At 43.2% G+C, this 15,849-nt stretch overlaps 2 protein-coding genes across 5 annotated transcripts in view; one reads left to right on the top strand and one right to left on the bottom strand.

The window, feature by feature from the left end:
• Positions 1-1,453: 1,453 nt before the first annotated feature.
• Positions 1,454-13,220, bottom strand: FKBP14 (FKBP prolyl isomerase 14). Of its 2 annotated transcripts, XR_010069857.1 has the most exons (5): positions 12,887-13,220; positions 10,898-11,049; positions 8,095-8,222; positions 4,845-6,380; positions 1,454-3,401 (listed from the first exon to the last, which is right to left on the bottom strand). XR_010069857.1 is itself a non-coding variant. In XM_063325108.1 (4 exons), exons 1-4 carry the CDS (start codon positions 13,081-13,083, stop codon positions 6,222-6,224), a joined length of 636 nt encoding a protein of 211 aa, XP_063181178.1. In that variant the 5' UTR covers positions 13,084-13,220; the 3' UTR covers positions 3,671-6,221. The 2 variants fall into 2 exon arrangements, 1 of the variants encoding a protein (XP_063181178.1); XM_063325108.1 differs by lacking the exon at positions 1,454-3,401 and having other exon boundaries at positions 3,671-6,380.
• Positions 13,221-13,765: 545 nt separating this feature from the next.
• The window catches only part of PLEKHA8 (pleckstrin homology domain containing A8), a 31,135-nt gene continuing 29,051 nt past the window's right edge, over positions 13,766-15,849 (top strand). For 2 of the 3 annotated variants that reach the window (XM_063325109.1, XM_063325111.1), the window contains exon 1: positions 13,766-13,876. In XM_063325109.1, the coding sequence (XP_063181179.1) occupies positions 13,837-13,876 (40 nt within the window). In that variant the 5' untranslated portion in view covers positions 13,766-13,836. The remainder of the gene's footprint in view (positions 13,877-15,849) is intronic. The other variant, XM_063325110.1, reaches the window with a different exon arrangement.

Here is a 15,849-nt window from a genome sequence, read left to right on the forward strand (position 1 = left end):
GTTCAAGGAGCATCTGGACGATGCTCTGAGTCGTGTTGGCTAGTTTTAGGTAGCTCTGTGAGGAGCTATGAGGACTCCATGATCCTTATGGGTCCCTTCCAACTTGAGATATTCTATGATTCTATTTTCTCTGCTATTTCCCCCCAGTGCAAGGGCCCTTGCTGTTTTCTCCAAGCCTGCCCTTGGAGAACCTGCCCACACCAGGCAGTGGTGTGACAGCGCAAGCCTGGCTGGTGCTGCTCTGGTCTGTCCGGAGGCACTGACACATCCCTGTGCTGCCCTCCTGCAGCTGCCTGCTTAAGAAGCAAGATTAATTGATGTCCTAGAGCCCACGTCACCAGCCTGCCTTCACACAGCCCCACCACAGCGTGAATGGCTGGTTGTGGCTGTGGAAGGGTGCCACCATGAGCTGAAGTTGGCTCAGGTTTGCAGTAGCAGGATCTGGTACCAAATGAACAGGAGTGTTGGCCATTTCTGCTCCGTACATGCTCCCACTGCAGTTTGTCCTCATTTGTCAGCTGGAAGATGAGCACCATGTGCCTGAGAGCCTTGCTTCAGACCAGGTTTTGTAGAGGCAGAGGGCTGAATTATTTCAGAGTGCAAGCCTACATCACGATGTCCATGTCACCATGTTATGCCCAGGTTTTGACCCAACTAGTAATAGTGACAATAGCCATGAGGACATGATAGCACGTAAGGGCTGAAATACTGGACACAAATGCAAATTTTTACCTTCTGTTAAAAGGAAGGAACATCGCGAGTCTTAACTCTCTAAGTATTGTGGTCAGCATTGCTAAGAGTAAAATCCAGCAGGACATAATTTTCTTTAAGCTACAATTGGTCTGCTAGCTATAGCCGTATAGATTCCATACCCAGAGATGGACACGGGGTCACTAAGAACATTTTGCTTTGTATTTATGGAATGAAAACCCGTTCTCTAAAGACACATCCCAGCAGATTAGAGAGACCAGAGCTAAGCTGTACTATTTACTCGCAGAGAGACAGCAGGCCAAGCATGCAAAAGAAATGGGTACTACTTAGTTCGCTATCCAGGGAAAGAGGCAGAAGAGGAAACATCAGCTGCTTTAAAGAAATTTCAATGGCAATAAAATGTAAGAGGACAGGATTGATTTAATGCTTTCAGTCTGACTCCCAGATGAGAAATCAATTATCCTGCGTCATTTAATCTCCTTAAGCAGGTCATGACACAAACTAGAAATTAGAAGCATTGTATCTAGTATGAAGAGCAGCTCTTAATGGTAGTTAGCATCAGCCTCGTGTTTTTCCTCTAAAAAATCTAACTGCGATCTGGGGAGCTCTGAAGAGTTGGCTGCGCTAGATTTCTGCAGTCAGATCCTAATATTTTAAAAGTGGCTTTGCTCCTTGTTTATCTAATGGAGATGCAGAGCAGTTAGAAGTAAAAAAAAAAAAGTATATATATAAAAAAGACAAACTCCAGCCCTCCATCAGGAACATGCCCTTCATAAACCTTGAGCAAAATGACTTACTTGACATGTTTCAAACTATCCTCTTTCTTTATGGCAAATTTCTCAGCTAAACCAAGCTCCTACTTTTTTTTTTTTTTTTTTTTTTTTTTTTTACATCACTCAAGAGGACAAAAGTACCACACAGCTCCTAACTGGGTGCAACCTCTATCAAAACCAACCTGCTTTTGGAAAAGAACCTCCCAGAAGGAAGAAACATGATGCAGGAGGAGGCTCCATCCGAATCCCCTCCAGGCTGGGAAAGCTGATAACGAAGGTCCTTGTCCCTGTAACAGATACACAGCTTCCTACTGAGCTTTTCAATTACATTTCTTGTGTGAAACTGTTGACATGATCAAGCACGAGCATGAAAACAGAAACAGGATAGCTAAAGAAAGATCCATATTTTGTCAGTTGTTTTTCCTGTGTACCAAGAGAAAACTAGGGCACAGAACGTAAGCATTATGATTAACTTTCAAGAGAGGCTAAAATTATCCAGGATTATACAAATATAAGCAGTTTTTGTTTGTTTTATTTCCTGTTACCAAAAACAATTCAGTGTTGAAGATACATGAAGGGTTTTGGGGTGGTGGGTTTTTGGTTTTTTGTGGGTTGTTTTTTTTTTTTTGCAAAAGCTCTATAATGTGGCTGATGTATTTTTAAGCAGCAGTCAAATGCAATATACCTAGTTTGAATATTCTTTAATGGACCTCAGAAGCGTGAATTTAAACTTTGTCATAAGAGTAAAAATCGATATAGAAACTAGCTGAAGCAGTGATTTCTAGTCAAAGTCAGATCAGGAACCAGCCTTATAATTTGCAATACCTACATCAGTGGCTGCCAATGTTCTTTCTGCCAAGCAAGCAGATACCAAACAATCTAGGAAACAAAATCTTTTTGCATTTCTGACATTGCTCTGCGTGCATCCACTCTCACCACATTTCCCCTAGCTTTGCTCTTTTTCCCAGAATCCCCCAAAGCAGCAAGCTCTCTCCATCCTGCTGACACTCACTTGCCATCTGAAACTGGGATTTCTGAGTCAAGGGATACAGCAGAAATGACGGGGTGTGGGGAACATGTACCACGAAGCCAACTGTAATTTAAAGGCTGACCTATACCACCTATTTTTACACTGAAGTACTCAGGAAACACACTGTGGATCATTTTCATTCTAAATGTCATGAAGAAGAAACTACGGTAGCAGTTTGTTCAATATGTACTTAACACTGCAGTTTTATGACTCTGTCACATACAGCGCTCACCAAAACACCTCTACACTGGGGATGTTGCTGGCAGCACAAGGACATAAGGTACTGAAAAGCAAAGATTTAAGACCCAATAAAGTGATTCCTTCGTTTTCAACACTGTTTGCCTTGTCAGTTGATCTCAAAGAAGAATGCTTTAAAAAACATTTCAGACTACAAACAGCATTCCTGAAGCTTTGCCAAAAGATTTCTTGTGTCACTGCACTGCATATCAAGAATTTTCAAATAAAATGATCTCTGAAGGCTGCTTCTGTACCTACAGAAGGCACCAACTCCCACTGTAATTGCTGAGTAGTGCCTCTGAATGACAGGCTGCCGTTCTAAAAACCATCAGTACATATTTTCCTATATAACCACAAAATAACAAGAAATGTGTGATGAAGGCTATAAGATGCAAGAGGAACAATCCGGTATGTGCTCACAACACCATTTTGCACCCCCTCCACTTTAGTGCTGCATTTTACAGACAAGCAGCAAGGATTTGTTTCTTCAAGGGAAATATACCTTGCACTTCACAGATAAACCAGTCAAAACATTTCCGAGTGCCACTGAAATTCCAATATTCCTTCTCCCCTTGGAGGACAGGCAGCTACCTGCCTCTGCTCTCCTGCCGGTAGCCAGCTGGCTCCTGCTGGCACTGCAGCAGTACGCCCTGTGGATTAACAAGCAGATGCAACTGAGGTTAAGACAGGTAGTACTATTTCTACCTAAGAAATCCCTTCATCTTCACAGAAAGACTTTAATGATAGCAAACGGTAATAAAGTTGAAGTGAATTCTCAAATCTGCTGCTGATTCTGCACTTTTGAAAATGTTTTTTTCAGTTCACTTTCAGAAATTTAACACAGCTACCAAGAAAAGCACCAAGAACAAAACCCATCCACTCATCTGGCATAAACCTACACATACCACCAAATAAAGCATCTTGGTCCTGCAGCTTTAATTCTGTGCTGGCACGAACAAATTAACTACAGTACATGTTGACTGAAAGTTATTTTTATGAAATGCTTTAAAAATCCCAGTAGAAGATAATGCATACGTACATTTCACAGAATTCACTGACTCCCAGTGACTCCCTCCCCTATTTAACATAAAGGAAACAAGTTGTCCCTTGCTGAAGGCATACACTCACACCCCATTATTCAAGTTAATTTTTTATATATTTGGTCATTAATCTGGGCCAAGTTTTATTTCATGCTTTTATACTTTCATTCCTGAGCCACATTTTTTGGGGAACATGCTAAACACTGTGAACAATCATCCAAAACCCCATCAGACCCAATGCAAGTCTCAGTTCTGCTCTTCCCAGCAGTGCGCACACACAGTACCTGCCAGTTCCCACATCCCAGGTAAGATTGTCTTAAGGGTCAACTTCATATCCCATTAGCCCTCCTCAGCCTAGGCTATGCTAATTGCCTAGGCTCCCCACGTAGTCAATGGGGAAAGACAGGAAACTATTTGATAAGGCATCTCTCCCAATACAACATGAGCAATATAAATGCCATAAGTTGCCCCAAAATGCGCAGTGCTCTGGCATGTAGGGGAAATAAAGACACACAGCACAGAACATGCATAACCTTGTGAGAGCTGAAGTCAGGCAACCTCAATTTTCCTAAGTGATGAGGGGGAAAAAAAACAACAAAAAACAATATGCAAACTTATGACCAGCAAGAAGAGCTAAATATGTAATGATTATTCATTATTTCTTCACAATACAAGAATCAGGACAGGCAACAAGCCTAAAACAAAGGGAAATATTTTCCTCACTATTCTACTGTGAAACTCACTGCCATAGAACATTATGGAAGCAAAAGCATAAACGGGTTCAAGAAAACTAGATAGCACCATTGAGGAAAAAGACCTAAAGGTTACTGAAAACAGAGTATGTGGCCAGAACTCTAGATCACATAGGCCATCAGCCACAAAATGCCAGATGCTGGAAGAAAAAAAAAAACAAAACAGAACAAACCACCCCACCACAGCATACCTTCACTTCACTTACACTTTTCCCCCTCCAAAACAGATACTATTAACAGCAATCTGTAATGTCCATATGTAGCTGAACTCTGTTTAATGAAGTAGTCTTCTAATACTTACTTGCACCGCTAGGTGGCACGGAAAACATCTAGCTCATCTACAGCATTGAGAACCTTGAATGTTGATTCTCACTTGGGAATAGTTAAGGATTAGTGCAATGCAGCAAACTGTTTCAAACAACTGGATTTGCTTTGTGTCCACACACAGCCTTGAGCAATATTTTCCAAGTAAAATACTGTGTTCAGAGATCCATATGTTAGTGGTACCAGGATACAGGCTAATTCCTTCCCTGCAATACCTTGCCCTCTTATTTAAGAAACCATGGACAATTGCAAAATGTTTCTTTCTCTCAGCTCAAACAAAACAAAACAAAAAAAAAGGAGTTGAAATCTTCATGGTCTCCACCTCTGTTACACACCACTGTAACATTTACCTCATGCCTCTATTTTTCTAAAAAGTCACTTTATTATCCAAAATTCACATCACTCGTGCTACTTGTGCAAATATGGCAAAGGGGCAATGATGAAACAAGTTCTGCAACTCAGGCAGTTGCACAGCTGGCAAGCCAATGCAAATTGTTCTTCAGGCCACACCGATCCTCACGTCAGTATGCTCTTCCCCTTCTGCAAATTGGAAAAGCTTCAGACTTGCAACATCTCCCTCAAAACTTGAGAGGAGAAAGGTATAATCTTTCTTCATGAATGCAAGTTACGAGTTTCAAAACAAGTATGTGTGTTTATGTAAAGAATGCTACCTCTGCACTGCAGCACAACTTGCCATTTTCCAAGTTACAAACATTTCCTAGAACGTTGCTGACATTAGAAGTGAAACATTTAACTCCTACTTCGCTCACATAATTTAAATAAAAATGCAGACAATTATTGGCATGGTTAGTGACACTCTCCCTTTAGAAGGGCACAATCAGCACAGGATAATCATTCTTGTCATTCAGCTTTGTATCAGTTTCTCAGCTGTATAAAGATATGCTTATACCTTCTAGCACATCTTTTAAAAATCTGCACCAAAAAGCAAGGTCAGCACACTGCCTTTCAAGTAGTGACACACAAGAAGGAAGGTCGAGTAATTAAGCCACAGACTAGAAGTTATACATAAAACAGATCACAGAAAGGCACTGAACTGGATTTTGATTTTCACAATGTTTGATAACTGGAAAGTTTGTTTCATTTCTGAAAAATAAGTTAATACAAAATTTAAAAAACACTGATGTGCAAGTCTTTGCTGCATGAAAGGAGGTACATTTTCATACTTTAAAATAGTTTAAAACATTTGTACATAATGAACAGAAATTCTCTTTATATAAAGAGTGTTTCTTTGCCAACAGCAGCTGTCAACTCCAAAACACAGAATTAAGACGACAAGAGAACCAGACAGTCTAAGTCACTGCCATTTGCGTCAAAAAAATTATGCCACCCTTTTCTACAGCTCATCATGCTTGTACGTAAATTCCCTTGCAGATATAAACCCATCATTGTCTTCATCTTCTTTATCAAATATGTCTTCAACCAAAGCATCATGCTGGGTTTCATTTACCACGGCTCCATGCTTTTCAAACTCTTTCTTCAAGTAGATTTTCACCTATTAGACAAAAAGGTGAGAGCTGATGTTTTTAGCCTTATGAAAGAATTGATTACTGTAGTATAGAAGAGGGCCACTATGTTCAGCATGGCAGTATTAGAAAATAGATACCTTCCTTCCTATGCCACTGCCAAAATACTACTTGTCTGACTGATTCTGCAGCCCCATTCAGTGATGAAAGACTCTTTAGTAATGTAAGAGACAGTAAAATTAGTGAATCAGTTGCCATACCTTTATGGTATCTGACTGAAGAATGAGCCAGGAAAACCTGTCATCTGATGTCTATACAGTAAAGAATAAATAGCTAGGCAGAAGTTATTAGCTACCAATTGGTCAGAAAGCCAATCAGCGTTTTCACATACATCCTAGCACTTTGACAACCCAGTAGATATAAACAGCCACCGCAAATATATAGACAAATCCATCCACAATCTCAGCGTTTGATGCTTTAATGGGTACTACATTAATAAAGATTTATTTTAGACATCTCAAAGTTTTGAATGACAAAGATTTAAGGTAGCTTTTAAAAAGGCTAGTGGAACAGTTATTTACACTAAGCTAGTTACTAATGGTGAGCAGTGTTTTGAACATCAGATTATTTTACTGAGTTTAAAGTTTAGCTACTGAGATCCCAAGTGTTCTAAATTGCAGAGCCTTCTACAAGAATATCAATACCAACATACCCACCTGTTAAACAGACACCACTTGTGTAACAAGAGCTGTAGAGTAGACTGGTAATAGCAAGATGAATGTGCTATGTTTCAGGTCTCTTTTATTTGTGTCACATTCTGGTATTTGTTAGGGTCATTGCTTACATTTCTAATACACAGACACTGCACACACAGACACTGCACACACTGACACTGTCTGATGCACAGTACAAAAGATTAGTCTTTTGGATCTAGCAAGCTGTACCAGCCCCAAATCAAAACAAACTCAGTGGTTTATCTTAACTTCTCATGGATGACTTTTGCACATCAGAAAAGACGGCAACTCAAAATAAGAGGCAAATGGAAGATAAATATTGCTGAATACATGTCCTTCAGACAGGGAATGCTATGAAGCAGGACTGCCCTACAGCAGAAAAATTTCTAATTCCAGCTTTTTTGTAAATCAGCTGCTAACTCTAAGAAGTCCTGAAGTCTGGTTATATTTCTAAGATGTTTTACTTCATCCAAGTCTCCCATAAGCATGGGTCACATGCCTATGCCTCAGCTTACTGAGGCCACTTTTGAAGCCCAAGTCCAACAGTTCCACTGGGATCCAAGGCACAGTGTGATGCAGCATAGATGTGCATCCTTGGCTTAACGTTACTGAAAAAAAAATATATTGTTAAGGTGTAAGAAAGCACGTGAGCTGAAGCCATGCAAGAAAGGCAAAGCACAGACAAGAGTTTAATTGTCAGGCCAGGAACAGTAGTTCAAGAGCATTCAGCAGGAAAGATACCAACGTGAAAAGGCATAAAACTCCAAAGGCAAAAAAAGTAGAGAACTGGAAGGCAGCAACATTGAAAGTCATCTCCTGGGAAGAACAGACCCTTCCCCACATGACTATACTAGTGTGCATTCTGCTTGCAGAGATGCTCTGTGCACAATAATAACTAAAATCTAACTTGTGTTTTGATATGTCCCTAAGAGGATCAAGTTAAGCTTATCTTTCACTTTCCACTATCCCATTCTGTTAGGTTTGCTGACGAGAATGGTAACCCACTCACCTCCTGCTTGGACAATTTCCAGTCATCATTAAGATCCATCTCTTGGAATGATTCATGAGACCTTGGTCCATTCCTAATTTCTAGAAGGTCAATGTTGAAAATCAGTGTGCTCTCAGGTGGAATTTTTCCTGTGCAAAATGGTAAACATGGAGAAGAGTTAAAAACAATTACATATTGAGTGCCATACAAAAGCCATATGTGTCAGAGCAGTGTTCCAGTAATACTACTCCTTTCAAAGCATCCTGCAATTTGAACTGACAAGGGTAAGTATTTGTAACCGTGATAACTGTAACTATTTCAGACTGTAGCCTAGATCCTGAGCAGTCCTTACAGCACACACGCAACTTTGAATGCAACCAGTTTCGTTGCAGACTAGTATGCATTGATGTGAGCTCATACTCAGCAGTCATCATCACAGGTTTATCAGACAACGTTTTTTAATCTTTTTTTTCATGGCCAGAGACAGATAAAGTGGAAAACAGTGAACAGGTGGCCACTACTGCAACATAGAGCCAAGACTAATGGACAGGGTAGCAAGAAGGGAGAGCTCAGTCCTCCTGACACACCATAACCCTGCCAGTCTCCAAATTCCCCTCCACTGCCAACCGACACCTTGTACCTGCTATTCTGCCACTGGAAAAACTCTTCTGTCAGAGGAAGGCAGAAAGGCAGCAGTGCTGTCAGCATCCCATAGCTGTCTCTGGACTGCAGCAAAAAGCGCTGAGCTATTTCCAAACACATAGCAGAAACTAAGTACATAAACCTGCTCAAAGGACATGTATTGGCATCATGCTATTTTTGATGCAGGTGAACGGTCGGATAATTTCCTAATAGTGCCAAAGACCACCACCCTCCAAGATTTTCAGTTTATCAGGCACTGGCTTTTACAGTGATGTGATATGCCTTCATACTGATGGCTAAAGCTACTGTCAAAAACCTTTTAACACACCACTTTGCTCCTTATACAGGGAGGATGAATATATTTCTGTATATACTAGCAGCATCCATAAAAATAAAATAATCACCATGTCTTGAGAAGATAGGGGAAAAACTAATCCATGTCTACTATTTTGGAGCTATGGTGTTAAATACACCCTGAGCTGCAGCAACAAACAGGCTTGTAGATTTCTGGGATGAGTAAATGCACAGAAAGTTCTGTAAGTACAGGGCACAGTGGCCTGCTTAGAGTTCAGAGCACAGGTAATTTTTCTGAGAAAGGCATCTGACTCATCATTCAAGTCAGACAACAAGCAAGGTGGGAGGCTAGTGAAATTACATGCATTCAGAGGAAAGCATGCAGATGGAATAATTCTGTCTTTAAGGGCATAATTTGAAAATAGCAACATAATTACATTCAAATACTTCAAAGTTTTCCTAAAGCAAGTAATTTCTTACAGCAGTTAGTAGTGTTTACTTGTTCAACCTTCTTGCACTACACACAGAGGTGAGGCTTGCAAGTCTTTGAAGAACAACTGTACTGCTTTACATATTAATCAAGGCAATTAGGCCTGTGATGACTACGTGAGCACTGCAGCATTTAATATCTTTTTGTAGAAAAATATACAGTTGTGCCCTGCATACAGTCAACTAACTGATCACCACAAGTTTCCTGTTTTCTACTAGAAAAATTATTATTTCTAATACTATCTCTTGGATCACAAACTAAGGCTTCTAGAAAAATATGTTTTAAAAGGATACTTTCAAGAAAGGAGGGTATGGAGTATGCTGTTTATGGAGTACTACTTAGCCTGCATTCAGCCCTACTTGCCAGAAGATACAGATATGCAAGCACTCCTCATTCCTAAAACAGTCTCAGATCAATGGGAGAGGACTGTAGCAGGAAAGATTATATGTTCCCAAGACATTTATCCTTTCTGCTTTGGATTCTTGCATTACCTTAGGTCATTTGTGATAACCTTTTTGGAGCAATTATTAGGAATATTTTGTCACGACAACAGTTAACTAAACCAAACCCCATGAAACAGAAAAGTAACCTTCTTGTATCATTCAAACTGTCACTTGAAAATGCAAATTCCCAATCTGGCCCTCCCATTAAAACAGGAATCTGGAAATGTTTGAAAGGAAAAACCCCCAAAACTCTCAGTAATAGACAGGTTGAGAAAACACTACAAACGATGATTTTATCTGTCCGTATGCCATTCAATACATTTTCAGTAGATGCCAACATGACTGCCCATGTACCTGCCTATCTTCCTGTGGATAACAGGGACTACTGGCCAAACTGAAAATAGCTAAAAGAAATAATTAAGTGTCCTTATATGGAGAAATAAATGGTGACCGTATCAGCTAAAAATTGGTTGGGCAGCAGTACAGGGAGTTTCTTAGGGTTCTAAAAGAAACCTGCAAGCAAGAACAAGGCTTGCACATGCACATTCATGAAGTATCACTACAAACACAGATGCAACAGCCAAAAAGCTAACTGTTACCTAAGCAACCACTTCCAGCTTGACTGTAAAAAGAAAGTGGGGAAAAAAAAGTAAAAAAAAAAAAAAAAAAAGCAGGGCACTGTTAAGTGTAGCACTAACAGAAGAGACGCTCAGGACGTACCACACAGCAGCTACCATCAATTCCTGTTTTTTCCTGCATTCACCATGTAACCACTTAATGGTTATTTCTGCAGAAAACAAATTTATGAGAAAGAGCACTTGACTCCATCAATTTTTCTTATTTAATGGAATCAGCCTGGAAAGCTTGAAAGCTTGATAACCTCTTAGCCAAGAGTAATAGAAAAATACAAAGATTAGAAACAATTAAAGTAAGGGAAGGACTTCAGGTGTTTTACCTTTCCCTTCTTTTCCATAAGCAAGGGCTGGTGGAATAGTTAGCTTCCGCTTCTCTCCCACACACATGTCCTTCAAACCTTTGTCCCAGCCTTTGATAGCTTCCCTTATGCCAAGTGTAAACCACATAGGTTGACCATTGTTATGCTTGTGACTGTAAAAGAATGGAATAAAACGCTTAGTCTTTAGACAGCAAGTTCCACAAAAGGCAAGTGGAGCAGATGGAGTATGCTCACAGCATAGATATATAATTAAAAACACACCACTATTTGGCACCTTGTCATTTCTTAAATGAAAGACCTAGGTTTTTAGAGTCTTTAAAACTTATGCCTTGCATGACAAGGTTCCTTAAAAAATGTAAAGAAATAAACTATCTACATGGTGTATTTATTACAACACTGAGCAGCCTGGATCCCCGATTTCCACTTTGAAACTGATCAGACTAGAAAGGCATTTCTATTTAAAAATCTACATTCAAGGGCATGCATATTCTTTGGTAAACTGCAAGTCAAAAACCAGCTTGGCCATGATTACAATATACCTTATAACATGCTTAGAAGAATCAGCCACATCTCTTCTAAAAACGCCATTAGGAAAAAAACAACTACACAACAGACAGTCAAAAAAACCAGAAGCAAATGCATGCAAAACATTCAAGTTTAAAACAGGCAGACAAGCCTCTTTTATAACTTAACCAGGTGGTACTCCAGGAATACTTTCACTCTACTGACAGACACAGAATTTTAAAAGCTCGATTAACTAGTCACGCAGGAGAGGTACATGCAGGTAAGAAGAAAACAGAGCACTTACAGAAGTTAGTCAGCAGCAAAAACTTAGTGTGTCACTAGAACTCCTTTTAAAGAGGCAGGTTAACTACAAGAGAAAATTAGTGAGATTTTAGTTTAAATCGTCTGCAAGAGTATAAACATGCAAAACGTTGTTGTTTGGTTTGTTGTTTTTCTTGGTGTTTTTTTTTTTTTTAAACACGTTCCACAAAAGTAGACTTCAGACATAGCATACATATACTTGAGCATTTTGCTGTCTCTCACTATTAGCACTTCGTTGATGTTTTACAGGAAAGGCAACATTAGCAAGTCGTTGCAGGCTCTAAGCAGACTCCCTCGAATTTCTGGCTCTTCCTCCTACTTGCATTACTCTGGCTCTGGCATGTTGATTTGTCTGGTCGGGGGCAGGTGAAGAATATGCCGTTTCAGTAATGAAAAGCTGACATTATGCTGCCGGTAGTGGAAGGTTATATATAACTTCAGGGTTTTTTTAAATTAGAGGCAGACTTCTCCAATAGAAGTTTGCTTTAGAAACCAGACAGAAATTCGTGCATAGCAGAAGACTTATTAAAACGCTATATACCAAAACCCCTGTCTACATTTTAGAAGAGGATGCCTAACATTCCCATCTATTAACAAATGCCACATGGCTCTGCTTCCCACAGACTAGCAAGGAAAAAAAAGCTAAATGAGTTTTATTTTATAGCCTCGATCTGGCAAAGGGAAAGAAACTTGACGTGTTGGTGTTCACCTTAAGCAGCATTGTGAGTCACTGCTTCCTAAACTATCAAAGTATAAAAGCAAACCAAACTTTCCGAAAATAAGTGGCGGTGGAAAGGGTCCCGCTGACAAGTTTGTGCAGCGTTACTTAAGCTATTTTAATTCAATAACAAGTAAAATCTAGGACATGCTATGAACACGCACGCATTTCTTTTGTTTCCTTGCACACAGGAAAAAGCAAGTTTGGGGCGTTTTAGGAGGGAGAAGGGTAATTTTTCAAATAAAATAGAAAGCCACCCACCCTCAACAAAACACTCCTCACAGGAGTGACTGCGGGCCACTGTGAGGAGAAAACACTGCCAGAAGAGATCACCTACGTTAAAATACGTATAAAGATACATATACATAGACCTATATATATTTTCCCTGGCGCAAGCTCACCCTCCAGCCCGCTGGAAGGCGAGCCGGCCGGGGCGAGCTACTTACGTGGAGTGAAACATGGTGCCGTCCCTCTCCAAGTACCCCTCGTAGTGAACCAGCATCATATCCCCCCACTTGGTCCTCCTGTGGCAGAGGAACGGCTTCTGCAGCACCTCCACCTTCACGTCAGCCGCAGGGATCAGCGCCGCGGCCGCGCAGCCCAGCGCCGCGACCAGCAGGGCGGCCCGCAGCGCCGCCGCCATCGCCGCCCCACAGCCAGGGTCCCCCCGGCACCCCCCTCACCGCCGCCGGGCCGCCATCCCGCGCCTACGAGTCTCCCCACAGCAGCGACCCCGCAGACGTGGCAGCAGCCCTCACAGCCGGCGGCCCCCGGCTTCCAATGGTCCTGGACTGGGTGCGCACCCTCTGATTGGCCAGCCTCAGAGCCATCCCAGAAGAAGCAGCCGCCCATTGGGGCACGCCCCTGTCCGTCGATAGGTTTGTCCAATCGGCAGCAGCGGTCTGTAGGCGGGGCGCTGAGTGAGGGGGGTGGGCGGGCCCCGGCGCTCTAGGAAGCGAACGTTAACGAGCGGGGGAGCCCGGCGGAGCGCGCGCACAATAGAGCCGGCTCCTGCCGGCCGCCGATTGGGCGGCGCTCTCACCGACGGCGCGTTACGATTGGCTGCGGGAGGCCACCTGCTTCGGGCGTTCTCCGGCCGCCCCCCTTCCTTGCTCCCGTCGGTCACGTGCGTTGCGATTCCTAGAACTGTTTGCGCTTCCGTAGCGCCGCGGAACCGTGTTTTGTGGCGCGTTCTGCGCTAGTAGCGTGGCGGCGGGGGCGGGGAGGGGGCAGGCTCGGCGGCGGCGGCGGGGGCCGGGCCGGGCGGGCGGTGCCCCGCGATGGCCCTGGGAGCCGGCGGCGCGGCGGGGCGCGGGGGGCGGCGGCGGCGGCGGCGGGCGGCAGCGTGACTCCGCCGGGGGGCGGCCGCGCTGCATGGGGGCGGGGGCCGGCCGCCATGGAGGGGGTGCTGTACAAGTGGACCAACTACCTGAGTGGTGAGTTGCTGTCCGTTCTCAGCCTCGGCGCCGGGCGGGCCTCCCGAGCGAGACCGTCATCTTCTTTTATAGATATATGTTTATGCAAGTATATGTGCGTGCTGAGTCCGGGTCAGCGCTGCCCCCTGGCCCCGCCGTGCACCCCGCTTTTCCAGACATGCTGCCACATTGTCACCGGCCGGCAGCTGGGGGGGGGTGGGGGGGGACATCGTCTCGCCCACTCGTGGGTGCCAGCGTTGGTCTGGGGCGTCCCTTGCCCTCCCCCCCCCGGGTCCGGGGGTTGGTTGGGGGTTATTTCGGCTGCGTTGGGTCGTACCCACCGGCCAGCGGGCTTCCCCCTTCTGTACATCCCCGTGAAACTTTGCTTGTATTTGAGTCGCTTCGGGGAGTTTGGGGGAATCCCGGACCTGGGAGGAAAAGGTCTGTTTGACTTGGATGAAAACACATGCAAAAAAATTATTAAAAAATGGAATAAAGGGACTCTTCTCCTAGCGTTAGGCCCAGAATTTTAATTTTTTTGCGTGTTCCCGTGCTTGACTTTTCGTAGCAGACTGGAAGCAGCCGTGGGTGGCCGGGGTTTCCTCAGCCGAGGTTAAAGGTGGTGGGGTCAGGAACGCCGCGGAGGCGGGCAGGGTCTGCTGCCAACCGTGTCCAGTGGGGTGTCCACCGCCAGGCACGTTGGAGCTGGTGGTGGCTTGTAATTCGGGGTGCGAGGATGGAGTCTTGCCTGGTGCAAACCTCTCTGTGGTTTGTTGAAACAGTTTGGAAACCTCACGGTCGGAGAAAAATAACCACGACCTTGACATTGCCAGGTGCGAGTTTTGCTCCATAGCGCGTGTACGAGGGCTGCCTTCTTGCAGGGATTTTGTTCAGAGAGGCTGGAACAGCTGCTCCTCTCTGGTTAGTTGGGGAAGTGTAGGAAATCAAAATTTAACAAAGAAAAAGCTGAAGCGCGAGCAAGTGATGAATTTATGTGGCAGGGGGATGGTGGGGGGGAGCAGTGCATGAGGCTGGATTTATCGGTGTGCTGGAAGATTGCTTTTCCTTTTTAGGCAATAGGCGTTCTGAGAAGGGGATCAAAAATCGCCAGGTCTCAGTGAATAGGCATGGATTTATTTTATTATTTATTTTTAACTATTTGTGAATGCTCTTGAATTACGGAGCGTGTGGCAGAAGGAGCAGCCATGCTTGGCTTTCCCATTTGGATTGCAGAATTTAGGCAGCATTATTAATCCTTTCCCCAGAATAAAAATGTCAGTGGTTCAGTCAATCAAAAGTTTTGTGTGCTTGTTTTTCTTTGCATTGCTTAGATGCTGGGGCGTGTTTGGAACCCTTGTGCTTGCTTTTGTGCCGTGAGATCTGTGGAGTGAGCATCGGTGCGTGTGTGTAGATGACTGACTGGCATTTGGCATTGTAGCATTTGTGCCCGAGTGTGCCTGGGGTAGGATCAGCTGGATCTGTCTTCTGTTTTTGATGGTAAGATGAAGACTAAGAACCAGAAATATTCCAGTTCCATCAAAATTAAATATTTTTTTTTGCCTAGCCTCATCGATATGTACTTTCAACCAAATGACCCTTCATGAAGAAGGATGATGCTTTGCAAACCGTGGTTGAAGTGGATGCAGGCTGAAGGAATCTCTTTTCCTTGAGCATGTGAGATTTGCCCCAGCTGCAAACTAGATGATTTTCTTGCTCTCAACAGAGAGAAAATCTGTGATGGAGGATTGAAGCATCTTTCTGATTTCTTTGCTGAAACTTGACTCTGCTACTAAGTGTGGTGGTCAAGGTGACTCCATGGCGTTTCTTAGGTTGTAGAAGGCCTGTCTGGTGTCTGTTTGAGAACAGTAAATTTGGTGTTCCACAAGCTAACTAGGCTTACATGTGCTCTCTTTTGGCATAAAATGACTTCCTGCCCTGCAGCCATTAAGTTATAAGTTTATGCAATGATGCAAAAAAAAATATCGTGCTGGAAT

The sequence above is a fragment of the Chroicocephalus ridibundus genome, chromosome 2 (assembly GCF_963924245.1).
Source record: "Chroicocephalus ridibundus chromosome 2, bChrRid1.1, whole genome shotgun sequence".
In the NCBI taxonomy this organism is placed as follows: Eukaryota; Metazoa; Chordata; class Aves; order Charadriiformes; family Laridae; genus Chroicocephalus; species Chroicocephalus ridibundus.